The sequence below is a fragment of the Vigna radiata genome, chromosome 7 (genome assembly GCF_000741045.1).
Source record: "Vigna radiata var. radiata cultivar VC1973A chromosome 7, Vradiata_ver6, whole genome shotgun sequence".
NCBI classification, from domain to species: domain Eukaryota; kingdom Viridiplantae; phylum Streptophyta; class Magnoliopsida; order Fabales; family Fabaceae; genus Vigna; species Vigna radiata.
The window spans coordinates 48,581,165-48,608,656 of NC_028357.1; the positions used below are offsets into that span (position 1 = coordinate 48,581,165).

At 32.8% G+C, this 27,492-nt stretch overlaps 3 protein-coding genes across 4 annotated transcripts; 2 read left to right on the plus strand and 1 right to left on the minus strand.

Annotated features, from left to right (window-relative positions):
• Nucleotides 1–2,512: 2,512 nt before the first annotated feature.
• LOC106768778 (isoleucine--tRNA ligase, chloroplastic/mitochondrial) lies at nt 2,513–14,379 on the plus strand. The gene is made up of 22 exons (XM_014654098.2): nt 2,513–2,766; nt 3,417–3,612; nt 3,692–3,846; nt 3,926–4,027; nt 4,193–4,262; nt 5,781–5,893; nt 6,044–6,112; nt 6,423–6,530; nt 6,760–6,907; nt 7,361–7,592; nt 7,746–8,032; nt 8,118–8,254; nt 8,369–8,516; nt 8,720–8,851; nt 9,158–9,286; nt 11,451–11,578; nt 11,692–11,856; nt 11,990–12,115; nt 12,378–12,451; nt 12,588–12,837; nt 13,537–13,716; nt 13,917–14,379. Exons 1-22 carry the CDS (start codon nt 2,677–2,679, stop codon nt 14,157–14,159), a joined length of 3,282 nt encoding a protein of 1,093 aa, XP_014509584.1. The 5' UTR covers nt 2,513–2,676; the 3' UTR covers nt 14,160–14,379.
• Nucleotides 14,380–16,851: 2,472 nt separating this feature from the next.
• LOC106765372 (probable histone-arginine methyltransferase 1.3) lies at nt 16,852–23,116 on the plus strand. Of its 2 annotated transcripts, none has more exons than XM_014649961.2 (15): nt 16,852–17,248; nt 17,535–17,597; nt 18,216–18,318; nt 18,793–18,936; nt 19,019–19,122; nt 19,264–19,362; nt 19,453–19,522; nt 19,702–19,798; nt 20,315–20,369; nt 20,869–20,952; nt 21,145–21,222; nt 21,641–21,744; nt 21,844–22,016; nt 22,101–22,252; nt 22,789–22,924. In XM_014649961.2, exons 1-15 carry the CDS (start codon nt 17,069–17,071, stop codon nt 22,795–22,797), a joined length of 1,515 nt encoding a protein of 504 aa, XP_014505447.1. In that variant the 5' UTR covers nt 16,852–17,068; the 3' UTR covers nt 22,798–22,924. The 2 variants fall into 2 exon arrangements, with proteins under 2 accessions (XP_014505447.1, XP_014505446.1); XM_014649960.2 differs by having other exon boundaries at nt 16,853–17,248; nt 22,832–23,116.
• Nucleotides 23,117–26,146: 3,030 nt separating this feature from the next.
• On the minus strand, nt 26,147–27,211 carry LOC106767205 (protein RALF-like 33). The gene has a single exon (XM_014652045.2). It carries the CDS (start codon nt 26,997–26,999, stop codon nt 26,619–26,621), a length of 381 nt encoding a protein of 126 aa, XP_014507531.1. The 5' UTR covers nt 27,000–27,211; the 3' UTR covers nt 26,147–26,618.
• Nucleotides 27,212–27,492: the final 281 nt, after the last annotated feature.

Consider the following 27,492-nt stretch of genomic DNA (forward strand, 5'->3'; position numbering starts at 1 on the left):
TTTTTTTTTTTTTGTATAAAACACATTATTCATAAGTTTTTCATAAAGAACTGAAAACAAAAAGTATTGTAATGGATGTATGAGATATTAATAATTAATACTCATTATCTCCCATTAATTCTTTTATTTATTATTATGATGACAAATATTTATTTTTAAAAAGAAGTTAACAATAATTGTATTGTAAAAAAGTAAAATATGAATATGAATTTTGTTTTCTTTTGTTTTTAAAATTTTATCATCTTAATTATTACTTTTTAAGAAGCATGGTGCAGGGGCACGGACAAGGAGCGGCTCCTGGGCAGGCTTCGAGTGGAAGGGGCACATAGACGAATTGAACATATCGGAATGAGAGGATGTATGAGACTATACAGTTGAAGGATAACTTAAAGGAATTGATTTGGCTACTCATATCAACAAATGCATTTGCTTTTCGGTAGCCTGACTCATAAGAACTCCATGGTTAAATTAGCCTAGAGTAATTATGGGATGGGTGACCTTCCAGGAAGTTTTCTCGGAAAGTGTGTGAGTGAGGACAGAGCACACTGGAAAACCTCGTATTGATCTGTGGGGGCAGTCAGCTAATGGTATCAGAGCCTAGCCTCTCCCAGTACGGTGTATTCGAGGACGAACCTGGTGGGCATGTGACATCGGACACTGACGAGGGCGGGGAACATACACCAGAATGAGAGGAATCTGAAGAGTGTGTAAGTTGCCGGGGCGTTACAAACCCCATATATATCTATAATATATTATGAAATTAATTATTTTAGTAATTTTGTGATAATAAAAAATTTAAAGAAATATAAGTTTTTTAATGTGATAGATACATATTACAAATGTTAATGGAGACGGAAAGAGAAAATAGCAAGAAAAAAACAAAATAACCGGAAAACGTGTTAAAATAACGGTTAATGTCTTAAAAAATAAATAAATAATTGTATTGTAAAGGGTAAAATAGAAATAAATTGTAATTATAGACCCAAAAATGCAATTTATGATAAAATAGTAAATAATTTTTTATAATATGTAAATTTAAAAAATATTTACTAAATGATAAAACTGAAAAAATATTTTTTTGTTATTATGAATGATTACTCAAATTTAAAAAGTAATAATTAAGATGATAAAATTTTAAAAACAAAAGAAAACAGAAAAAAAAATGTATCCGTATATATAATTATTGATTATAGATATATAATTTGACGTTATTTAAATTTGGAAACTAATTACTAATAATAAAATATATAGCTATATTTATATGTCTATTATGTATACACAATTCATATTCATATTTTACTTTTTTACAATACAATTATTGTTAACTTCTTTTTAAAAATAAATATTTGTCATCATAATAATAAATAAAAGAATTAATGGGAGATAATGAGTATTAATTATTAATATCTCATACATCCATTACAATACTTTTTGTTTTCAGTTCTTTATGAAAAACTTATGAATAATGTGTTTTATACAAAAAAAAAAAAAAAGACTACTCATTTAAAGGTATATTATACTTTTTTAGAAAATTAATATACTTTTTTTTTTCAAAAATATATGTATACAAATGAATATTACATTTTGTTCATAATATATATCNAAAAAATACGAACAGAGGTGATAGTGTCTGTGTTTTCACTAATGATAAATAATTCTTTTATAATAAATAATTATTTAAATTTAAAAAGTTACTAAAGTAAAAAATATTTTTTTAGTATGAATATGTATATTAAGATGTCTTCATGTTATAGAAGTAAATTTTTTTTAAATATGTTTTTATCTCTTAATTTAAAAATTAGAATTAGTTTCGATTTTAAACTAAATTAATTTCAAATTAAAAAAAGAATTAATTCTAATTCAAATATATATTTAATTTTAATTTTTATCTGTTAAAGGAAAAAGATATATTATCAATAAAATAGTTAGTAATAGGATGAAAACTAACCGTTTTCATTCATTCAATTAAAGTTAAGCAATCACTTTAACAAATTTAATATTAAAATTATTTTTATATAATATATTCAAATTTATGAGACATCATAGTATCACAAAAAAAAAAAACAGTATCATCGTATCAATGCCACATCAAATATTTATTCGATTGCAATGACTAATATGAAAAAAATATACATTTAAAAGAAAAAATTAAGTAGTTATAGAAAAACATTATTTATTTAACACAGACAAATACACGTGTAATTTTAATTCGTGTATTGAATTATATGTAAATTTTTTTTTTTATAAAAAATGGAGTTAATCTAGTATTTATTGAAAGCGTGGCGAGTAATGGTTTAAAAATCCTAACACAAAACTTTGTGAATTTGCTGTGTTTTTATATTGAATTTTTGCATAAACAATCCGGTAAAATTAACTCTTGTTATAAGAATATTTGTCATACATTTAAGGCAGTGGTTAATTAAAATTTTTTATAAGAGAATTTATCATAAAATTTACATATTAAAAAATTAAATAATATAGACAGAAATTTTGAGAGAAGAAATTTGAAACAAGTTATCTACACGTTTTGAGGAGTAGTAATAGACGAACGCAAGAAAGAAATGGCAGTGAGTGTGGCTTAGGTTGGAGAATCCGAGTTATCCGAAAGAAGAATGAATGAATGAATTGAGTTGGTTTCTTCCTCACTCGGTTGAGTTGGGTTGAGTGATTTCCATCATGTCTCTTCTCAAATCCCTCACTTCAAATTCCTCTGCTTTCAATTTCAAACCAACGCAATCCACCATGGCGCATTCCTCTCCGTACAAGGTACGCCATTTTTTAACCCACTATGCTGCGTTTCATAAATAACACAGTTAAGTTTGACATTCTGTTTACTATTTTGTTCAATTCACACTTTGTCACAGTGGATTGATCGCCTTGTGTCCGTAATAGTTATATTCTTTTTACGTTTAGCCAATGAATTCAAATTGCTCCTGTTAGCCACGCATTGGACGTGTACGCTGGCCTTTAGACTTTTTTTTAGCTTGAGATAGACTATGTGCTCGATGAATTGTCTAAGTGAGAATTCAAATTATTGTTTGCTTTTTCCAGAGTGAGGTGTTTCTGAAGCTTTCCCTTCATTATTTTAACTTCTATTTAAAATCGTGGATTATGCTTGCGTTGTTGTTCCAGTCTTCCTGAGAACGCCGTTCGTCTCACAGTTGCAACAAAATAAAAAATCTGCTAAAAAATATTTGTTGTTCCCAATAATTATTGTTGACATGTTTTTTTGCAAATGTGGTGGTGGAGTAAATATTAAAGTGTGAATTTGGCAACATATTCTTTTGCAATTAATTCTCTATATAGTTTGATGAATCTCTCTCTCTCTCTCTCTCTCTCTCTCTCTCTCTCTCTCTCTCTGCGCGTTCTAGTAACCTGTATTACATCGGTGTGACATGCTTTTTTAACATTCTCAGGTGCTATTACGAACAGCTTGTTCCTCTTCCAGGGGAACTAACTCTGGTGGCTTGTTTTATTCCCGAGGGATTTCATCAGTTAAAGTGGTATCTATCTCAAAAGTATCATACTATTGTACTTATTCGACGGACAATATGTGTTCTTCGAAGCGAAGATCACGAGGGCCAGTGATGGCAGGAAAGAAAGCTTCTGAAGGTAGTCTCTTTTCTATTTCACATTACTTTGGACTCCTGTTTTTCTAACCCGTTGCTGCTTGTCCTGTTTATTTCTTTAGGAGTCAAGCAAGAAGATGGAAAATACAAGCACACTGTTGATCTTCCCAAGACAACATTTGGTATGAGAGCTAATTCTTCAGTAAGGGAGCCTGAAATTCAGAAAATTTGGGAAGAGAATCAAGTATTCAAGAAAGTTGTTGAGAAAAATAGCGGAGTAAGTTTTGGATCGTCCTCTCACCTGTTTAACTCCTACCTATTTGAACGCATTAACCCATTTTAAATTACCTGATCAGGCAAATTTTATTCTTCATGATGGCCCTCCATATGCTAATGGTGATCTTCACATAGGGCATGCCTTAAATAAAATTTTGAAGGATATTATAAATCGTTATAAGGTATGTTTTATTGCTATCATAATGTAACATTTGAAGCATATTTTTTTTTTATTATATCTGACACATGCGACAATATATTTTGCATTCTAAATTGCTGATATAATCTCAAGTAGGCACCAAGCACCGATATTTTGAGAATATTTTACTTTTTTTTTTTGTCTGCAGGTTCTTCAAAATTATAAAGTTAATTTTATACCTGGATGGGATTGTCATGGTCTACCAATTGAATTAAAAGGCAAGTATTAATGTTAGTATAATCATATGTGATTAGTTCTGATACTATGTTGTATTCAAGAGTGTGTTGTGTTGATCCTTCCTTTTTGTGTTTGGCACATGTCAAAGTTGAATGACGTCTTGAATTATCGAGATAGTTCTTATATTCAATAATTTCGTGTTATGCATTTTATCAATAAATGCATTTGGAGTAGCTGCAGATGTCAATAAAGTGTAAATGTTGTCAAGCGAACCCTTTGTTGTAGAAAGTACGTTTTTTGCATTAAGTGATTCTTGGATTACACATGTATTTTTAATTTTCTCAAATTAACATTTAAAATTTTAGGCATCTCCCTTTTGATCCCCGTTTTTGTTTTGGAAATAAGGGCAGTTTTGTTTTGGCTTATAGTCACGTAGGCAACAGCAAGCCCTTCTATATTGTAAATGTATTGGTGAAGTTTATGAGTTACGCACATGCTATAGGATGAAAAGGAGGGAACACTGATTATTATGTTTCTCAGGCATTATGATTTATTGAATACGTAATGAGCCTTGACATGTAATAGTAAGAGTGCTAGAATTCAATGTATATTCTTTTAGTTTTGTGATCTTGGTTTTACCGGACCTTGTTTTTAGGAATTCAAATTTTTTGCTCACCTACATTTCTAACATGTTTCCAATATTAGAGAAATTGTTGAGCTAATTCTTGCTTACGAATACATTGAATGATTTAGGCTGTTTAGATGAAAATTGGCCACATGATTTTGGGAATTCCAATGCACACTCTTGAATTCCAAAGCCCAAAATGAAGAAAGACTTTTTTTTTTTCTGAGAGTGAAAGTTTTCCCGAGTTGATAGAGGAATAGAATTCTCAAGTGAATTTAGAATATTAAGATGGATTTATATTTGGATATCAGATCTGAAGATATTTTTTTTTAATCTGTTAGAGTTCTATAGGATTTTTTTCTAGTATAATGAAATGATCTCAAATAAAAGAATCAGAAATTCTTTCTTTCTTCCATTATCTCATTATCAACTCTTACCTCAATTCTGGTGCATGTTTGCATCACTCTCTCCTCCCAACTTTCTCTTTTTCACTAACTCACATGACTCTCCTCTCTGTCATCTACACCTTTTTTCCAGTCTCCATTTCGCATTTCCTTTCTCTCTCTTTCTTCTGCACCTATCTTTCCCATTATCTTCTATGAGCACAAAATCAAACATGGACACACCTAAGGTCTAAAATATAGGATAAGTGCTGGTGTGAAAAAAATGTCCGACTCCATGACACTTCTAAGTTGAGGTATGCGTGATTAATCCTCTTGCACATCTCTCTCTCTTTCTCTCTCTCTCTCTCATACTTGTTTCTCTCCCACACTTCTCTTATCCCTGTCTACTAGCAAATAAGTAATAGGATAAAAGTTTGCACTTCTTTTAAAAATGAAAATTTATGAATTCCTTTTTTTGGTTAAACGTTATTTTCGTTGTCTCAAATTACGTTGAAATCAAAATACTTCATGGCTGTTTTGAATTATTTCAGTTTTGCAGTCACTGGATCAAAAGGCCAGAAGTGACCTCACACCGTTAAAGTTGAGAGCAAAGGCTGCTAAATTTGCCAAAGAAACTGTTAAGAAACAGATGTCATCTTTTAAGGTCCCTTCTCTGTTTTGCATTTCTCTCTCTTTTCTTTTTATTGTAATGTTTTTTGTTTAGTTATACAAAATTAACAATTTCACATTTATTTTTTATTCTAATTATAGTAGGGAAATTTTGTAACTTAAGCATGTTACTAAATGTTTGCAGCGCTATGGAGTTTGGGCAGACTGGAATGATCCCTATCTCACTCTAGACCCCGAATATGAAGCAGCCCAGGTAGCTGGTACAGCCTTTCTCATTTACCCTGAGATGCGTGTTAGTCAAACATGATTTTAGCACTTCAATGTGTCGTATCATTGTACAATATATTTGTGAAAGTCTATGTCTTTACTTTCAGTTAGGAATGTTGTGCTATCAACTATAACAGAATGCATATCAATGGTCAAGCAAACAAACAAATAATTAGTATATTTAACAGGAATGCTGTTTTTACTTTAGTTTTGTTGCTTTCTCTGGTGCTTGACTTCAAACTGTAGTACTGGTTATTGTTATGCAACCCTCATAATTTGTTCTTATACTTTTCTAGATTGAAGTGTTTGGCCAGATGGCCTTGAAAGGCTATATATACAGAGGAAGAAAACCTGTTCACTGGAGTCCTTCATCACGAACAGCACTTGCTGAGGCTGAATTGGAGGTATAATGATATACCATGATGTTATTCTTCTTAATATGAACCATAAATCCTAAATATTAATGCTTCTAATATGTGTATAGTGTGGGTAGAACTTGCATAGCTTTATAATATGTATACATACAAAGATCATACACATTTCTGTCTACATGTATGCATGCAGTTTCTCTCTAAAGTCTGATCTGATGGAGCTTGGAGTATTTACATTTCTACCTGTTTGATTTCTATGTAGTACCCTGAAAAGCATGTTTCAAAAAGCATATATGCCACTTTTAGAGTTGTGAGTGCTCCTTTAACATCAAGTTCCCTACTACAAGAATTTCCAAATTTGTGCTTGGCTGTATGGACCACAACTCCCTGGACTATTCCGGCCAATGCAGGTATGTTTCGTATTTAGTCATATTTTTCATGTTAGCTTATTGTTTCTGGATGTCTTTTAAGGTTCCTATGATTTTAGTGGTTTTAATTTCCCCATCTTATTCTTATTTCGTTCACAAAGTCTCTGTGATAAACAGAATTACATGTTTTTCTTAATTTCTGTATCCATGATTTTTTATAATGTTTAACTGAATCATTTGGTATAATAGGCATACTACTTAACACGCTGTAGTCAATGCAGGTTGTCCTTTTCCAATATCTTGTACATGGTTAATCCTTGTTAACTATTTGGCACATAAAAATAGTGTATTATTTTTTGCCCAAAAATATGAATTATACCTAAAGTTTATTATAAGTACTCAAAGATTAACTCATTTTTGTTCTTAAATGTTTTTGAATTTAGCCGTCTTATGTCACTCCTCTTCTTTACCTGCATTCTACTGTTCTACACTCAGCTGTTGCGGTGAATCCTAAGCTCGAATATGCTGTTGTTGAAATAAAGTCATTACTGGAGGCTGACCCAGCAACTGGTGGCAAAAAAAAGAAAGGGCTTGGGCTTGTTTTGGAGGATGAGAAGAAGCCATTTCTTATTGTGGCTTCAGAGCTTGTGCCAAGTTTAGAGGCAAAATGGGGCGTGAAGCTTGTTGTAAAGACAAAACAATTGGGTTCAGAGTTGGAAAACTACAGGTTGTTGGAAGTATGCAAATTAATGATTATGTTCTTTTACTTCCTTTTTTATTTTGCTGTTATTTCCATAATACTTCATGTTAATAATTGCTTTACTTTTTACAATATTGGGGGAAGAAAACTTTACGCTGAGGGTACACATTGTTTTCTCAGGTATATCCATCCAATAGATGATAGGGAATGTCCTGTTGTGATTGGTGGCGATTATATTACAACAGGAACAGGAACAGGACTGGTCCATACAGCTCCTGGACATGGTCAGGAGGATTACGTGACTGGCCAGAAATATGGTCTACCCATATTTTCTCCAGTAGATGATGATGGAAAGTTCACTGATGAAGCTGGGCAATTTAGTGGGCTTGATGTTCTTGGTGAAGGTAACACTGCTGTTGTAAAATACTTGGATGAACATCTCTCACTCATCATGGAAGAATCATATGGTAAGTTTGTTCTGTCACTAATCATAAGAATTCTGCAAATAACTATTGACTGTATCATCCTCATTCCCCATCTTCTCTGATACAGAACACAAGTATCCATATGACTGGCGAACGAAAAAACCAACAATATTTAGAGCAACAGAGCAGTGGTTTGCATCTGTGGAGGGATTTCGCCATGCTGCTATGGATGCTATTAACCATGTAAAATGGGTTCCGGCTCAGGTATGCTGTTTTACTTTTCAAGTTTCTGTTGCTGTATGATATCACTTTTTTTTTAACCTGTATTATCTTAGAGATGTTTGTCATATTTGTTGCTGATATACTTGAATTCCTTAGGCAGAAAATAGAATCTCAGCAATGACTTCTTGCCGCTCAGACTGGTGCATATCACGACAAAGGACATGGGGTGTCCCCATTCCAGTATTTTATCATCTTCAGTCTAGAGAACCTCTTATGAATGAAGAGACAATTGATCATATAAAATGTAAGAGCCCGAATGTGGTAAATTTCTGTTTTCTTAATTCTCAAAGAATATAAACTAGGAGGTTAGTATTTTTTCTATGTAGTTGACTGCAGTGATAAGTATTTAAAATTGCTTAATGGCTTGTGCTTATCTAAAAATGCTTGTTCTGTGGAGGTAATTAGATAGTGAAATTGATCTTTTATTTTAATTTGATACTTTTTCAGCTATCATAGCCCAAAAGGGTGGTGATGCATGGTGGTACATGACTGTGGAGGATCTTCTTCCAAGTAAATATCGTGATAAGGCAGCAGAATATGAAAAGGGAACTGACACAATGGATGTATGGTTTGATTCAGGTACAATACTCTTGTCCAAGTAGTGCTTTTTTCCCGAAATGCATGGTTTCATGTTTTTCTCAACCACTCCCATTTACAATTTTGTGTTCAGGGACTGTTCTACATGTTTAATTAATTGAATTTTTTTTAGATCAACGCCCTTGACTGGATTATCCAGTTATTTGTTGATGTTCCTTTTTCTTATTACTGTTTTGACCTCAGTCACATGAACTGAGTCTAGGACCTTATTCCTTAATCCCCCACTCCCAACCCTCAGCTTCTTGAGCACTGCTGATGTTTCCTTTGGCTTTTTACTTCTGATTTCAGGTTCCTCCTGGGCTGCAGTCTTGGGAAAAAGAGATTCCCTTAGTTATCCTGCAGACTTGTATCTTGAAGGAACAGATCAGCATCGAGGGTGGTTTCAAAGTTCTTTGTTAACAAGTGTAGCTACGAAAGGTAATAGGCCACTGGACTTATTTTATCATATTGATTATCTTTAAGACTTTTACTATTTGTCCCCTTTTTGGTTTTATCAGGAATAATATTCTATATCTCACACTGGTGACGCAAATGTTTTTTCCTGATTGATATTTAGTTGATAGGTTGGTTCTGTTTTCAAATCAATCTCACTTTCCTTGCTTTGCTAAGCAACACTGGAGATTACATGCACAACACCATTAGTGGACTTTGTGTTTGCTTGTTCACATTATATAGTTCAACTGCATAATGCCAGCAGATAAAGATGTACACTTGTGTTTGGCTGTGGTTGAGAAGGTCTTCGTATGTTTATACATTAGTTGGAACTGAGATTCATGTGATAATTAGTAGAATTTAATTAAGGAAGTGTGATGTTATTTGTAGTTTTTCAGCAGAGAATACTCTTTATACAGAGAAGTTTCTGGGACAGCAAGTTTCTGTTATTTTTTAGTCTGATCTGTTGAATCAGTGGGAAGGGAAATCTGTGAGGTATGCAAGGTGATCATTTGGGATGGAGTTTTGATTGTGTAGATTTGTTGGTTGAATAATAAGAAAAATATCAAGCTGATGTGGTACAAATGGATGAGATGATTGGACATATGGAAGAGAGCCGTCTCTTTGAGATGTAAAGGCTGTTAGGGAAGAGAACCATGGTGAAAGATGAGAGTTCCAATCATAAGTAAATGTCCTTTAAGCTAGGACTCGAATTTGAATATCCAAGGTTTGGATAAGTACTGTATGGCTATTAAGATAGTGGAACTGCCAGCCTTTACTGGGAAGAGCCTGTGGGATGGATGAGTAGGGCAGAAACATACTTTGGAGTAGTGCAAAATACTTTAGAAGTGAAGATCAAATTGATTATTATGGAGGGATTAACTATCAATTGCTTAAATATTTTGAGAGAAACAGATGATGTCAATTGGTGGAAATTAAGTGCTCTAATTGCTATGTTTGGAGAAAGAAGGTTTGAGAACCCATATATGAGGAATTAGCAACCTTGAGATAATTGGATTCTGTGGAGGATTTTATTTAGAAATTTGAACTCCTCTCATCACAAGTAACTAGGTTGCCTGGGAAGCAACATTTAGTTACTTTTATGCGTGGACATAAACCAAATGTCAATTGCAGGTTACATACTTTTAACCCTGAGTCCAACCTTCAAGCCATGATGCAATGAGCTAGATATTGAAACACATTGGGAGTCTAAGAATTAGCTGCAAAAAAACGGCATAATGTCTATCACAGATTTGAGCAGGGAGGCAGAACTGGGAGAAAGTTTCTGTAACTACTGCAGCCACGCCTAATAGTGGTTGCCTAGTTGGAATGGAAGAAATGACGTCAATTCTGGTTTATAGTTGATTCAGGCTTTAAAAAAAAGACCTTACATCGTCTTCAATTTCAACTGGGAGGAAGAATGAAGGAGTGAAATTTTATGGACAAAATATGGGGCCGTGATATTTATCCAATCAAGAACTTAGGGAGAGAAAAACCCAAAGGTTTATGTTTTCAGTGTGGAGATAAATCCCACCCTTTACACCAATGCTGGGAGAAATAGTTATGACTGGTGATTTTGGGAGATAATGAGGTCCTAAATGAAGAAGTAATTGCTGTTGAACTGAGTAAATAGAGTAAGCGAGAATCTTTTTCCTACGTTCACATTGTGGACAAGACTTATTTTTCAACTGGCAAAAATAACACAATTAAATACAAATGAATATGTAAAAATAACATAATAAGCATAGGGACTATGTTTCCCTAATTAACATAAACACACAACTAATATCTAACAGGAACCAAGATCCATGTGGGTTAGGAAGAATTCATCCATGTATTTATACACTACAAAACATCTTGTATTAGCAATTATGCATTAATTCTGTTTTAGAAACTGTGTGATGGCAGTCATTCAAAGAAAATAACTGATGTAAGCTATGTATTAGGATTATAGCTTATAGTAGGGTGTGTAATTAGGATAGCATATTATAATGTGTGGTTTGTGGTGGCAGCGAATACTGTCTATAGAAGACTTTTGTTTTTGAATAGATAGTGTATTGATGTAGTATGTATGTATTGTTCTTTTTTGAGTTTATGAACTAGTTTTCTATCCTTGATACTATATAATTGTCCTTCTTGTCTGATACAGGGAAGGCTCCATATTCAAGTGTTTTAACACATGGATTTGTATTGGATGAGAAGGGTTTAAAAATGAGCAAGTCATTGGGTAATGTTGTGGATCCACGTTTTGTGATTGAAGGAGGTAAAAATCAAAAGGTTAGTTATGTTGACTAGTCATCAAATAAATTAGTCTTGGAATTTTGTTACAGTATAATTTTCCTTTCCGTAAAGCCCCCCCAACCAAGGGTTTTTATCTGCTTTATTCACAGGAGGCACCTGCATATGGGGCTGATGTCCTCCGACTCTGGGTGTCTAGTGTAGATTATACAAGTGACGTGATGATTGGCCCTCAGATTCTTCGTCAAATGTCTGAGGTTTACCGAAAGTTGCGAGGAACTTTGAGATACCTCTTGGCAAATCTTCATGATTGGAAAGTAAGTTTAAATTCTATTTAAGTTGAAGCTTTTCATTTTCTTTGTCCGTAGTTACTACCTACTGTCACTTGCCTATCTCTGGTTTTCATATATTTATTCCACTATGTCATCTCTCTTTATGTCTCGTTGACAGACAGAATACGCTGTCCAATACCATGAGCTTCCGAGGATTGATCAACATGCACTTTTTCAACTTGAAAATGTTGTAAAAAGCATTCAAGGGAATTATGAAAATTACCAGTTTTTTAAAATATTTCAGGTAATTTTTTATATCTTCATGAAACGTTCCTTTATGTGTAATGCGTGTTTATGCTTAGGGTTCATCCATTAAAGAGGGAAAAAAGGAAATAGAATTATAGGGATCCAGTGCCATAACCATAGAAATATATTCTTGGAAAGTTGTGATATGGGAAGTCTTTTATATCAAACTTTTATTAGCTTAAGCGTATCATTTTGGTGGATTTTTTCTTATTGAATTGGTTGATTTTCAAAATTCACATTTATCCCCTCCATTGTCTCAGATTTTGCAGAGGTTTGTTATTGTTGAACTGTCAAATTTCTATTTTGATGTTGCCAAGGATCGACTTTATGTCGGGTAAGGTTCTCTGCTTTAGCATCCTATTTAACATGCACTTCCTTTATGGCATCAAGGAATAGAGGCCTGTTTTTCATTTCCTTGATTGTTTCTGTTTAATTCCATAACTCATTTCAATACGCTTAAAAATCTGCAGTGGATCAACAAGTTATACGAGGAAAAGCTGCCAAACAGTTCTTGCAGCTCATCTCCTTTCAATTGTGAGAATATTAGCACCAATATTGCCCCATTTAGCTGAGGATGTGTGGCAGAATCTTCCTTTTCAGTATATAACTCAAGATGGTTCCATTGCTGAATATGTATTTGAATCAAGATGGCCCCTCTCAAATGAAACATGGCTCGCCCTCCCTGTAGAAGAAATTAATTTTTGGGAGAATATTCTTGAGGTACGCTTCATCTCAGATTTCAAGATAAGCTGACGCCAATCTGAATCAATGTTTCCACGTGGTTCATGACTGAACAAAAAGATAGTCCTTTCTACCCATGAAAAAGATATGTTAGAACATTAAGGATGGTAAATAAGAGCATGGCTACATAACCACCTTTAAATGATTAAAATACAATAATAAGTCAACATTATCTTTGTTTTACATAATATAAATTCACGATGTTGATATGTTATCCACAATGCAGTCTCTGGCAATATACTCGTCCTGATATATATATATATATCACACACACACACACAAAGAGGGGGAGAGATAAGGAATTGCGTCACCAATTTCCTTGATCCAAGTAGTAATTGTGAAGTCTGAAACTACTGATTGATTTTTTCACTTTTATAATGTAGTTCAGTTTCGGTAATCTTTTCACTCTTTTACAAGGTTAGTTTTCCTAAATTTCAATTTCATATGTATAAGGATGTAAATGTGAAGTACAGAAAATAAAAGAATACGCTGAAGTGTGAAATTTCGTAAGGCTACATGATTTGGTTCTTCGTGTTAAACATGTGACTCCTGTGATTTCTCTTTATACTTTTTTATCTGTTTCATTTTGTTTGCTAAGTTGTACAGTGATGAAATCAATGACATCAGATATTTTATTTAAGTTGGTGCTTGTTTCTAAATCAAAACCTATGTTGCCAGCTGAGAACAGAAGTGAATAGAGTTTTGGAAGTTGCTCGAACAGGTAAACTAATTGGGGCCAGTCTAGATGCAAAGGTTCATATCTATACATCTGAAGCCAGCCTGGCATCCCAATTACGTGAACTGTGCGCAGCCAAAAATGATGCCGATACATTGCACCGTCTATTCATAACATCTCAGGTATGTATGTCTTTGAGTGATTTCCCTCTTAGTTGACTTGAAGATTAAGACGTTGGATTGGAACTACTAAAATCTTGCTTAGGGCGCATCAGATTATGATTCATGTTTTGTCATTGCAATGGAATAAACCCTTGTCAATTGAGCCTTGAGGCACAATAAAATAGATTGGATTATGTTGTAATTTGATTGACAATGTGCAGGCTGAGATTCTTCCATCATTGGACGATGAACATACTGTAAATATACCATATAGTGGTGAATGCCTGATTCAAGGGAAGAATAAAGTCTGGATTGGTATATCTCGCGCTGCGGGTTCTAAGTGTGAAAGATGCTGGAATTATTCACAGCAGGTTGGTTCATTTTTGGACCACCCTACTCTCTGCAGTCGCTGTTACGATGTTGTTGCTCTTCAGACGCCCCCTCAAGTAGCAGCAGTCAGTTAAGATTTTAGAACCAACGTTGTTTTCAGTTCCAAAATGTCATTTTTTTTTTGTCACTACTTCACTGGTATATGCATTCATTAAGTAAGTGTTGAATGTTCTGAGTTATTTATTCCAAATCAACGTCATTTTTGTTCGCTACTCGTATGTAATAAATAATTATTGTATGCCACTGAGCGCAACTATACACATAATTCCATTTAAATTTTGACCTGTTTATTTATGTTTGCCTGTACTTAGGTCAACCAAGTGGGAACAGCCCAAATAAACTATGGATATGTGTTGATATAATTGATTTAGATCGTGATTTTATAGAATTGATTTTAAAATAACGGAGTAGAACTATTGCATTTTTAAGAACGTTTCTGTATTTCAAATAAAATATGATTGTTTAATTGCTAAAATATATAATATAGAAATTAATTCTTTCTTTTGACATACACGTTACATATTTCTATTTTATACTTAATTAGGTTTTAGAATTATTTTTTTTTAAAAGATGAAAATAAATACCCAAATGCTATAAGGAGCTATCCATACACACATTAACAGCAGACATTATGAATTATTTACATTTTTTAACAGCATAATATACTACAAATTAATATTTTTTTTTTATTTAATCACCATTATTCATGAAGTCTCTTTTCACAATGAGTTACAATATTTGTCTATTTTTAATTAGTTATATTGATACCACAAAGCTTAACACACACGTATAGTTTTCACTCCATATTAATTATTAAATTAAGAATACATGTATAATATGTTAACTTTTGAAGTAGAATATAAAAATACTAAGACACTGTTTGTTTGGGTAGATGAGGCTGTTAAAGCATGAATATGAAGATAGATGTGTGAGTTTGTTTTAGGTGATTAAGGTTGGGATATGAAGGGATGTGAATGACAAAAAGGACCTAACTTTAATCTGAAATAACAATGTATTGTGGTGGTGGCGTTTATGGTCTCCTACTTGTGTTGTCGGATCAAGTTTTGAAATATTGGAAAAACAATAATATTAAACAAACAATAATTTTATTGACACGTTAAAGAGAAAATATTATAATTTTATTAAATAAAAGAAATCCTTATTTATTCAAAAGAAAACCGTGAATTTTCTGAACTTTAGGACCTGGACAGTTTCATAGCCCCACCATTGCCGTAAATAGGGAAAATCTCGTTTCTTGCGAAACATCAGATGTTGTAGTACACTAGACACTACACTGTCAGACAATAAAATAATATGAAAAAGAAAAAAAAAGGTAAAGTAATGGCATGTGATAGAGAAAAGAAAAGCATAGAATACCACTTATCAGTAACTATAGCAGTGTCCTTTCTTTATTGTTATTTGCTTTTTATTTACTAAATGCATGATAACTTAATACTGTAATTTAAATATTACTTTTACTGTTTTACATATTATGGGAAGGTTATCAATTTTATATTACTTAAAAAAATTACCAAAATAGAAATAAAGGTTAATGATGTTTTTATTCCTAAACTATTAAGTTTTATTTTTCAAATTTTATTGTTTCTTTCATTTTAGAAATTAATGAATTTAGTCTTCTATTATTACCAACGTTAATATTCTTTTTTAGATGACAAATGATGTGTGATTGTTTATGATATGTGGATTGTATCTTGGATCAACAAGGTAACTTGATGATAAACAAAATGTCACGTTTCCAATTTAGGAAGCTTGACAAGATACATGTACTGTGTCTTTAGGTTAGTCAAACATTAGAGTCTCGTAAGACATTTGAGAAATCCAATAAGTTACATAAAAAACTCGTATAACCTGGTATAAGAAATTTAGATAACTTGATAAGATAAGATGCACAAAGAACTAAAAATTCAAATAACCTGATAAAGTGTGAGAAGAATTCAAATAATTCAGTGAGAAGCTTACATAGATCAGTAAAGTGTATGGAGAATTCATATGGTTTTGTGAAAAATTTAAATAGTTCTATAAAGTATATGGAAAACTCAAATATCTTAATGAGAAGTTCATATAACTCAGATAGCTCAGTGATAAGTTCAAATAACCTGATAAGGTGTTATCTAAATTACTTGGATTGCTCAATGAGTATTTGAACTATTTGACTTTTTTATATATTTTATCAAATTATCTAAACTTCGTACCAAATTATATCAAAACCTAATACACTTTACAAAATTATTTAAACTTTCTATCAAGCTATTTTCATTTTTCATACACTTTACAAGTTATCTAGACTTCTTATTAAACCATACAAGTTCTTCGTACATTTTACCATACCACTTAAATCCTTTATCAAACTATCTGAATATTTTGCTCTAAAAATATAGTACACATATTTTGCTAATATTAACGGAGACATAACACAGAATTTGTCACTAAATTCTGTTGTCGACCTTGAAAGACCTTAAAAGGATTGCTATTTGTTTTATATATATATATAAAAGAACTAACTCATAACTTCTTCTTTTTTAACTAAATAGAACAAAATTTAAAAAAGAAATTATCAAAAACATAATTCACCAAAGAATAAAACACTTCCATACCTTTACCAAAAATACTATGTAATATAACAAAGTAATCGAAAACTGTTAATAGTAAAATCAGGTAATAAATGTAATTAAAAATAAAATATACCTCCAGAATAATAATAATTCAGAATAATTAAAATAGACAGTGAGACTTTTTAAGTATTGAAGAAACAAACCCTCACTTCCTTTGGCGGCTCTTCATTTTTTCGAACCCCAAACCCTAGTTCTGTTTGGATTTCATCTATAATAATTACACTCTCATTCTGTTTCAAGCCTATTATTGTTCATGTGGGTAATTTTTTTTTGGGTTTGAAAGAAATCAAATAAGAGAAAGTGGGTTGTAACAAACAAGGTGAAGAAAGAAAGGAGGAGAAAAGAAGAAAATGGAGGATTCCTTAGAAAAAAAATGGAAGCAGCGAGAGTTCACTTTAGCATCAGTTTCCGACTTATCTGCCGTTACTCCTTCCGCTTTGCCGGGAACAGCTCGCTTCGACTCCGACGGTCTCCAAATTCATCAGCAATCTCATCAGATTCCACTCAATATCGATCCTCGAACTGTTCAGGTTCTTTTTCACCTGCTTTTTTCGCCCAGATAGTGCAAGAATAAAACATGATTTTTTCCTAGATTGTGCAAGAATACAACAAGATTAATACTTTGTTGTGCGTTTTATCTTATTCATTCAGTGACAGGATTATTTTTTTTATTCTTGTCGTTTTCTTCGATTTTTAATGCCGTGTTTTCTTTGTTCCATGAATGAGCGAATAGCGAAGGATTCAATAAATTAAATGACAATATTCATCAGGATCTCTCTTCATTATTTATTGTTAATTTGTGGTTTATCTTCACAGCTATTCAGGCTGAGTCCTGTTCACTCCGTTTGCATGGTGGAAGGATCTGATGCGGGTAAAAAGGTAAGGAACAGAATCATTGTAAAACTGTGTTGGATTGGGATCGTAAAATTAATTACAATGCGGTTGTTGTTTCCCCATAAATAATGAATGTTAAATGCAATACATTTTCATGGATGTCAAACTCTTGTTTTATGTTTTAGAGTCCTACAATTATTCGTTGACAAAGAAATTTAACTAATTATCAATATTGTTTCCCTGGTAAGCTTGCATAAACATTTTGAATGGAGAAGTTTATCCAACGAGGTTGAGATCTACTGTAGTTTTTACTCTGCATTGAGCAATAATACTTTTTTTTATAGGTTTTCACTTCAGGAACTTCTTTGGTCATTTGTAGTTTGATATTATTTAACACTAATGTGCTATCTCACTCTTTTAGTATGATTTGTTTTGCTATTTTGTTTTATTTGTGTTAAGGATATTTTTGTAAGCATATACGTCATTAGTAGTTTTTTTATATTACTAACAAATTTACTAGTCAACTCAGAGTAGAGTGTATGAATGCTTCATAAGTTAGCATAATATCTCGAGTTTAACAGCCTTAAGTGATACCTCCGTTACATATTTTGTTGGTTTGTTTGTAAATGCTCATGCATTTTAACTGTGCTATTTTTGAAACAGGCATCTTATTCCAGGGGAGTCAATATCCAGTTTAGAAACGAGGAGGAGAGTGAAGCGTTCCATTGTGTAGTCCAACAATGGAAGAAGGAAATCAATGCTCAAGGTGCTGCTTTCAACATTCGTGTAATGCTCGCTGTGGAATGGTCTTTTGTCATATAGCACTATTCCACCAGCAACTGTGTTTTTGTGTTTGCATTTATTGTTTTTTATAATTATTGTTATTTAATTGCTTTAGGTCAAGTGTGTGGTCAGAGTAAATGTGTAATACTTATGCACTAACTGCATATGAGTTATTAGACCCGTAAAACATGGATTGTAGAGGGTCAAGCCTTTATTTTTAATGTTTTTAGCATCTTAAAACTTTTTTCCTTCATTATATTTGTAACTTGTCCGCTGCTGTCTAAACAAATTTTCTTTTTTCATGCACTGATTATTTCTCTGTTGATTATAGATTTTTCCATTTTAAACATGGGTCATTCTCATAGATGCCCTTTGATCGTACTTTATTTTATTCTCATAAGGTTATTTTCTGTAAATTATGATATTGTTTAACTTTATGTTTATTTTTTCAATGCAGGAGCAAATGGGCGAAATCAATCAAATATAACTTCTAAAAGCAAATTTGATGAAAAGATAGAGTCATCATCTGCCAAAATGTATTTTCATTACTACGGACAACTTTTGCATCAGCAAAATATGTTACAAGACTATGTGCGGACAGGTTATAACTTTTTATATTAATGTGATCCCCATTTTGTTTGAATTGTACTTATATGTTACTTATATGACATTATTGTTTCCAGGAACCTATCATGCTGCTGTTATTGAGAACCGGTCTGATTTCACTGGTCGTGTTGTAGTTGATGTGGGTGCTGGTAGTGGTATTTTATCACTATTTGCTGCTCAGGTAAGCTCATCACATTACTTGGGTCTAATTTGGTTTGAAGTATATGACAAGTGTCTTCTAATTTAATGAAATTTCAATTTCCTTTCCTCCTACAATCAGAGCTTTGTCAAGTTCTTGTCGTTCTAACATTCATATTTTTAGGCTGGTGCAAAACACGTTTATGCTGTGGAAGCATCTGAAATGGCAGAATATGCACGGAAACTTATAGCTGGAAACCCAATGCTAGCTCAACGAATTACAGTGAGATCTCTTTCATGGTTTTTTGCTATAATTGTTATTTTTTACGTATTGATTACTAATGGAGTTGTTTCATTTAATAATTATATATAGGTGATCAAAGGCAAAGTTGAGGATGTTGAATTGCCAGAGAAAGCAGATATTCTGATATCTGAGCCCATGGGTAAGTTCGTGTTCTACTTCTTCCAGAAAACTTGAAAATAATGCTGATTTTCAATGTATACTTTATATATAATTGTCAAATAGGTTTTGTTTTTTCGGTCTGCAGTGGAGAGTGAAGTTGTAGCATGGCATGATGAAATTTCACTCTTTTTTTGGTTGGAACTTATTTTTGTTATTCAGGAACCTTGTTAATCAATGAAAGAATGTTGGAGTCTTATGTCATTGCCAGAGATAGGTTTCTTGTTCCTACGGGGAAAATGTTTCCAGCTCTGGGAAGGTAAACTAGCATACTTCTCTGTCTTTCTTGGAACTTCCGGCATGTAACGATAGTAAATGAGATTTTACTAAGGCAAGTTATCGGTAACTAATTTTTTTGCTTATTCAATGTGTCATTTCTAATTAAGTTTTTTTATATCCCAAGACTAGTGACATGTTAACAAATGTTATAAATGGTATCTATTGCTATTTCAACAATAGTTCACAATAATATCGGGTACAGGGTGTTTAAAAAATGTTTCATTCGCTACATTTTATTTGATGCTTGAGTGAAAAAATTCCTGTGATTAAACTTTAATTTCTTAAGCTATTCATAGTAACATCAGTGAAGCAGACTTTTTTATTTCTATCTGAATTAACTTTCATTGCTGTAGATTGTTTTAAACTTATCATAAAATTATCTAAACATGTGTTAAAATAGGACCATTTTTCCTTAAAATACAAACAGGCCTTTTAATTATAATCATCTTATTATTATATTGTCTTCTCCTAACCTTGAATTTATTTTTTGATGTAGGATTCACATGGCACCTTTCACTGATGAATATTTGTTTATAGAAATTGCTAATAAGGTGTGTAAACAACGTGCCTTTGTTTATATGTGTAGATGAGAGTCTGCGTTTGTTCTGTAGCTAATACATGAAGAAGTGTGTGTTCATTAGTTGTTTCTTGAAATTATAGTGCATAATTTATACACCTTTGGAGAGTTTTCTTTCCATATGGAATTGGCATCAATGTAATGGAAGAGGCTAATCTTTGTAAAAGAGTATTTACTGGATTACAAAGAAGCCAGTCTGGAGTGCTCTTACTGAGGTTTGGTTCAGTTGTCCAGTGAAATGGATTTCAGTGATATTCAGCCTGACACTAAAAAGAGATTAGCAAAAAAAAAAAAAACAGCAACTTATTATGCTTTGTACAATCTATCAAAAGCTTTTCTGATTTCATATTTTGTTTAGAATTGCCTCTGGTGCAAGGCATCATAGTGATTAACACTCAGTGAAAAATTGCTGCTTTCTGACTGTTCCTTTCCGTGTCCCTATGTACAGTTCTTTTTAACTCTTTTTTTTTCAGGCACTGTTTTGGCAGCAACAGAACTATTATGGTGTTGATTTAACACCCCTACATGGGACTGCATTTCAAGGATACTTTTCTCAGGTAATATGTTTTCTGAAATTTACCAATTTGTTTGGGGAGGTCCTCATGAACAGGGAAAGGTTAAATGTGATATTATCTTCCAACTTAGTATTTAGTATTACTAATGTACTGTATATTTGTTTTTTTGCCATAAATTTGTTTGTTATTGGAGGTTTTTTTATCACTAATGATGGAATCTTTTCCTACATAAAGCCTGTGGTGGATGCTTTTGATCCAAGACTGTTAATAGCTCCTTCAATATCCCATGTGATAGACTTCACCAAAATAAAGGTAAGAGGATTTTTTTTTTCTTTTTTGTTTACAGTTCATTTCGTTGAGACTGTCTCATTTCCTTAGGGTCCTGTTCGTTCTGGTAATTTGGTGTGTCGCTCATCAAACAAGCTGATTTATTTCGTTGCATTCAGTTTTTCATGTAATTGATTTATTTTTAAGGCAATTATGCTTCCATATTGAAACCTCTTTTTAAGGCAATTATGTTTCACGAGTTACTTTCTGGAAGAAGAAATTCTATGAAACTACAAAAAGGCATGCATTCTCCCTATTATGAATCATTGTTTTTTATAAATAGTATACTGTTCGCGTTGGACTTAATTGTGTTCATTTCTGTTATTATTGTATTCTTTCAATGCTTGCAGTAAAGTTGTCTATGAATTTTTTACCACTGACCAGATCACTTTTTATATTGTAGGAGGAAGAACTGTATGAAATTGATATTCCTCTGAGATTCATAGCTTCCGTGGGAACCAGAGTGCATGGCTTAGCTTGTTGGTTTGATGTGCTTTTCAATGGAAGGTACATGTTCCTCTTTATTTGTCTAGCCTGCATTTTGTTTAGATGTTTTGGTTACTGTTCTGATCTGTTGAGTTTTCTTTAATTATTACAAATCAACAGTACTGTGCAAAGGTGGCTCACCACTGCTCCTGGGTCACCGACAACCCATTGGTACCAGTTGCGTTGTGTTCTCTCACAGCCAATATACGTCATGGCTGGACAAGAAATTACTGGCAGGCTTCACTTGATTGCCCACAATGCACAGAGTTATACAATTTATTTAACATTGTCAGGTTGGTACTTGTCTGCTTCTTTTCCTTATTGTTTGATATACCTGCACCATCATGTTAATTGACCAAATTTCAATTTGCATTTAGCTAAAATGTGGGGTCCTGGTGCTGAACAAGGGGGAATTCTCCAAACATCTTCCTGTAAACTTGATCTGAAAGAACCCTATTATAGAATGTCTCAACCACAGGCTTATGCATTAGCTCAAGATCAACAACCTCAACCACTTATACCAACGCAGGTATGGAATTTACAATCTCTTCCCATACTCAGTGAGTCGAAATCCAGAAAAAAAATTGATGATAGATTTTTTCAAACGATGTCTGTAGAATTTGTTATATTAAATTTAGGGGGAAATACAGGAAGAGTGATGACGTAGGAAAACCTTAACAAGTAGTATATTTTCAGTCTTTGACTAAAGTATTCCCATAGACGTTACCACGAGACTAATCTCTCAATTATTTTATTAATATTAATGAGAACTGACCTAGAAGTCCAACAACTGTTTCCTGGGATTAAAATTATAGTAATAGGCTTACAGGCAATTAATAATTCTTGAGTGGCACTCCCTCCTTTACATTGATTAGTTTCTCAAATTCAAATTTATTTGTTAGTGCAAAATGGAATTTGCCAACTAAAGAAAATGTGACTCAATCTTGGCTCCCTGAGACAGCTAGCTGTTGGATTAATTGTATTAATGATTTAACGAAATCTAATCTCGACCTCTTTTTTTTTTTTTTTTTTGATGTACTTTGTTTATTGTTTATGTTGTTTCAGTCACCCTGACTTCAAATGACATGATATACATATTCAATCTCAGGATTTAGATGAACCTGAATTTGTACAACAGCCTTCGCCTAATTCATGTGTCCAGATTGATCCACTGATGCAGAATATTTAACTTGACAAATCCTAACCCAAATTTCTATTTATGAGTTTGCCATGATGTAACATGTTGGGGCCATTTGTCTGTATTTAGACATTTCCCTTTCCTGTAAATTTCATTGTGTTCAATCTATTGTGGGTGATTGTCACCCTCACAAATGTATCAAATCTCATGTCATGCCTCACAAACTAGGGAATTTAACCAGCTGGTTCAGTTAAAGTGTTACTTCCATAGTCAATCATACAAAAGTTATTTCATCAAAAACTTTTAATCAATATTTTAAATTTTCTTTTTCTACAGCATAATAATTTCTAATTGGAAATTGATTTCCTTTGGAAATTTTAAAATGAAGTTTTTGAACTTGAAATAAGATTTGTTTTAATCTGTTCAGTTAAATTAATTCAGATTGTTAAATTTTAAATTTGTTTTTAATGGTTTTTACAATGTCAAAATTTAATTTAAAAATGTATTTAGAGATTAAAAATGTTTATTTTATCAGCAGAAATTAAAATGTTAATTTTAAACTTTAAATATTAATTAGGTTTAATAGGTTTGGAGGTCTCTATATTTGGAGGTTTGTTTCAATTGGGTTTTTCAATTTTTGAAGTGATCAATTAGGTCTCTAATTTTGTCAATTTGAATCAATAAAAGTGATACGTCGATGTTTCCAAGTGAAACAAATCCCTAAATATAGGGACTTTTGAACTTATTAAACCTATTAATTATTGAAAACAAATTTGTGTTAATTATTTAATAATTTATTTGGTGAGACAGTGAGAAAAGTCTTCAAGAAGAAAACATCACATTTGAGTTGCTTATTTCCGAAAGCTACGAATCTTTCAACATGAATTAAGTTGGCATCATTTGCAAAACTCTGGATGCACCTCCATGCACAAATTGTTCAGTTTGCATCTGATATTTTTAATACAATAGCTTTCAAGAATTCTTTGAAACAAGAATTCTTTGAAACAGTACATTTTTGAAAAATTACAAACAATTCATTAATGTCTTTTTTATGATATAATTTGTTTATGAACACATAACATCAAAGGTTTAGAAAAAAGTTTAAAACAATGAAGTTTTAGAGATCTCGAACTTCAATAAAATAAAAATAAACATTTATAACATATTAAAAGAATTACTATTTTTTGTTTATTCTTAAAATAATTGAACCACTTATATGCAATACTGTATAATTAAAAATAATAATAACTAAGGGAGATAGGTGTCTATTTTATATAATAATAGGAGAGGAACAAGTTTTCACCATTTTATTTTTCATAGATGGGTATTACAAATAAATAGTACTACAAATTAACAATATTTATCTTCTGTTTAAAATAATTTGTTTAAGTTTATGATATTTTGTAATGTTATTATGTAAATATTAACTTTCCTTCTCTGTTAAAAGAAGATACGGGTGTATTTTCTTTTATTGACAATAAATAAGTAATTATTTACAAGAAACTTTCTCTATCAAGAAATTAAAGCAAAAGGCCAAAATTTAATTACTAATTATTAGGATATCTTATATCAGCTACAATTATAGTTAGAGTACTTTACAACACTTAAATCAATTTAATATTATATTAATGCAAAGAAAGAGGAGAATTAATACAGAAAATGATTGATGGGAAACATATTTATGTGAGACTATTAATAATTCTCTTTAATCCGGTGGCATTTATGCAAGACACTCTTTCATTTTAAACTAAGCATCACCTTTTCAGAGACGATATCAGGAAAAAATATATAAAATACCCATTCTAATTATTTGATTTTCTTCAAAAAAATTCCTTTGAAAAAGAAAATATCATAAGAAAATTTAATGGTTGTATTGTAAGTCAACATTCATAGAAAATATCACCAGCCTTTAAAAAGTATTTACTAAAAAATGATTATCTAATCAGTTTCCAAAATGTTAAAAAGTTAAAACCATTGTTCTGCCTTGAGATAGATTTCCTGCGTGGATCTCACCGAAATTTGCATGATTATTTGAGCGTTTATCTAGATCTTCCATCATTTCACGTTACTCTAGAAATTTGCATGATTTGAGTTTTCTGTTCTGTTTTCAATTGTGGCTGCATCAGCAAGCGTAGTGATATTTGACAGCTTAGCAGAGTTGCTTGAGTGATTGGGCATTGGTGCGTGCAAAATGGAGTTCATACTTTTTGCTGTTTTTCTTTTCTGTTGAACATTAATAATACCCTGATGATGTTGGTATTTTAAATTTTTTAAATATATTTTAAAACATTAAAATCAGTGTTGTCTGTGTATTTTTGGAGGCATAGCATAAAAGAAGCACAGAAAAATCAAGAAAAGAATTCAAATTGTACAAAATGAGGTTCAGAAGTGCATGGTTGAGAAACTTATAGCCATTAAATAATGTAATAACTGTGAGAGTTTGAAAGTAGTAAGACGTAGAAGAAGAGTATTTTAGGGTTTGGGCTATCTGATTCTGAAATGGGTGTGGTCCGAGACAAAATCATAGTTGTACACAAGATAATGGGACAAGGTTTATGAGGTGTATTTAGTTGTCACACAAAAAAGGTAACCAAGATGCCAATGCCATCATAATAATCATAGAACCGCGTTCACCCATTTCCATTGATGCAGATAACAATAATAATAATAATAAATAAATAAATAAATAATCCTCATGTGAGGCTGCCTTTAACCCAGGATAAGAATACCACCATTCATCCTCCAATGGAAACCAAACATATTTTAAGAATTTCAAAGGCTGTTTATATGAAATGACCACCTTGTTAGCAAAGGTTGATAAAGACCACCATAAATTTGATAACTAACTCAACCAAAGGAGTAATTGTTCCTCCATGCCATTAGTACATTTATTTATGGGGAGTCAAATTTACAGATATAAAAATATAAATGTTGAAAATAGATAGCTGCGCTGTCTGCGCCACGGAGCCTGGAAAACAACTTTCAATTACAAAAACCAAATGTTACTTTTTTCCTCACTCTCACACAAGAATAGCAACCATCTTGAGTACTTTAACCGACAAAGAAATATGGACATTTTTCATGTTCGACCTATTTAGTTTCATTTTTTGGTGATAAAATGGCTATAGTTTTTCTACTATTTTTTTCCCCTTAATTTCATCAAAGCGTGTGCTGGAAAGAGAAAAGGGAAACACGGAGGGCCAGCGCACGGGACAGCTGCCACCCTCCTTCACTCTCAAGCCACTCATCCCAAAATCCAAAAACACTCACATTTTGCATTTCTAATTAAAAAACATTATATAATTTCTCTATTTTTTCCAGAATCAAAAGAAAACATTTAACCAAACACTGCCATTATGTCTGTCAAATCCATCAATCACCCCTAAATCTCTCTTTTCATTTCCCACATGACAAGAAGGAACACATACTCACAGACTAACCCACCGACGAAATTGACAAGAACAAGAAAAAAAAATATATGAATAATGATGAGAATTTTCACACATCAAATCGCAAATCGCAACCAATATTAATAATTAATAATGATAATATGTGTACCTAAGATTAAATTAAATTACAATACAGATACAAACCACGGCGGCGGCGGCGGCGATTAGATTTTTATTCATGTCTACTTCTCTTTTTCTTCTCTAATTGTATATATGTGGTTGCTTCACATTATCACAACAATCATTTTCATCAATTACAAAAATTAAAAATTAAAATAAAATGAGAAGAATAATAGCTTTTCTTTTTCTCAACGCCTGCATCGGGTGATGGCACTGCATCCGCGACTGTAGGGGTTGGCCTGAGCGCCGGGCCGGCAATTGTAATAGGAAGCGCCGCGTCGCGAGCAAGGGACGGTGTTCCTCCTCAGCGCACCGTAGCTTATGTAGTTCCTTCCTGCGAGAATGCGCCGGCTGGTCTCGGAGTCCATCAGGAACTCGGCGTCGTCGTCTTCGCCGACGAGGAGGCCGCACTCCGCGACGGATCCGCGACAACCGGACTTGAGAGGGAGGAAGAAGGAGCTGAGGTCGCCGGTGAAGTCCATATTGGACGGCGAGGATTGTGCGACGTGGACGGTGAGGATCGCACAGGCGAGGAAGAAGGCACAGAGGAAGGTCGTGGAGCTTCCCATGGTTGATTTGAATTTGGTTACTTGAGTTTTGTGAGATGAGTTGGCAAAACACAGGATGAAGAGCGCCTCCTCTGTCACCTTATATGCGAAGGCTTACGCCAAAATGACCTGAGATGCAGATTTTATTTACGAGTTCTGCCACTCCTAGTAGTAGTTGCTTCACACCCACTCATTAGCGTAATTCTTCTCCAACATCATAATCCAAAACACAGGTTTTTACAATCCAAAACATAGTTACAATGTTGTCAATGTTTGTGTGTATTAGAAGAATTCGAGAAAGAGAGAGTAAGAAAAAGTGGATTAGATATTAAGCCAGTTGGCGGGCCAGGTATGATTTAGGCTAATTGAAGATGTTCCAGTTGTTAGTGGGAGCCTGACGCGTGAGAGAACCTAGATTTTCGTTTTCTAGGTTTTAATATGAAACGCACCGTTTGTCTTGACAGATATACATTTTGTCTAATCATTTCGAACAAACACCTGGCAGAGAAAAAAA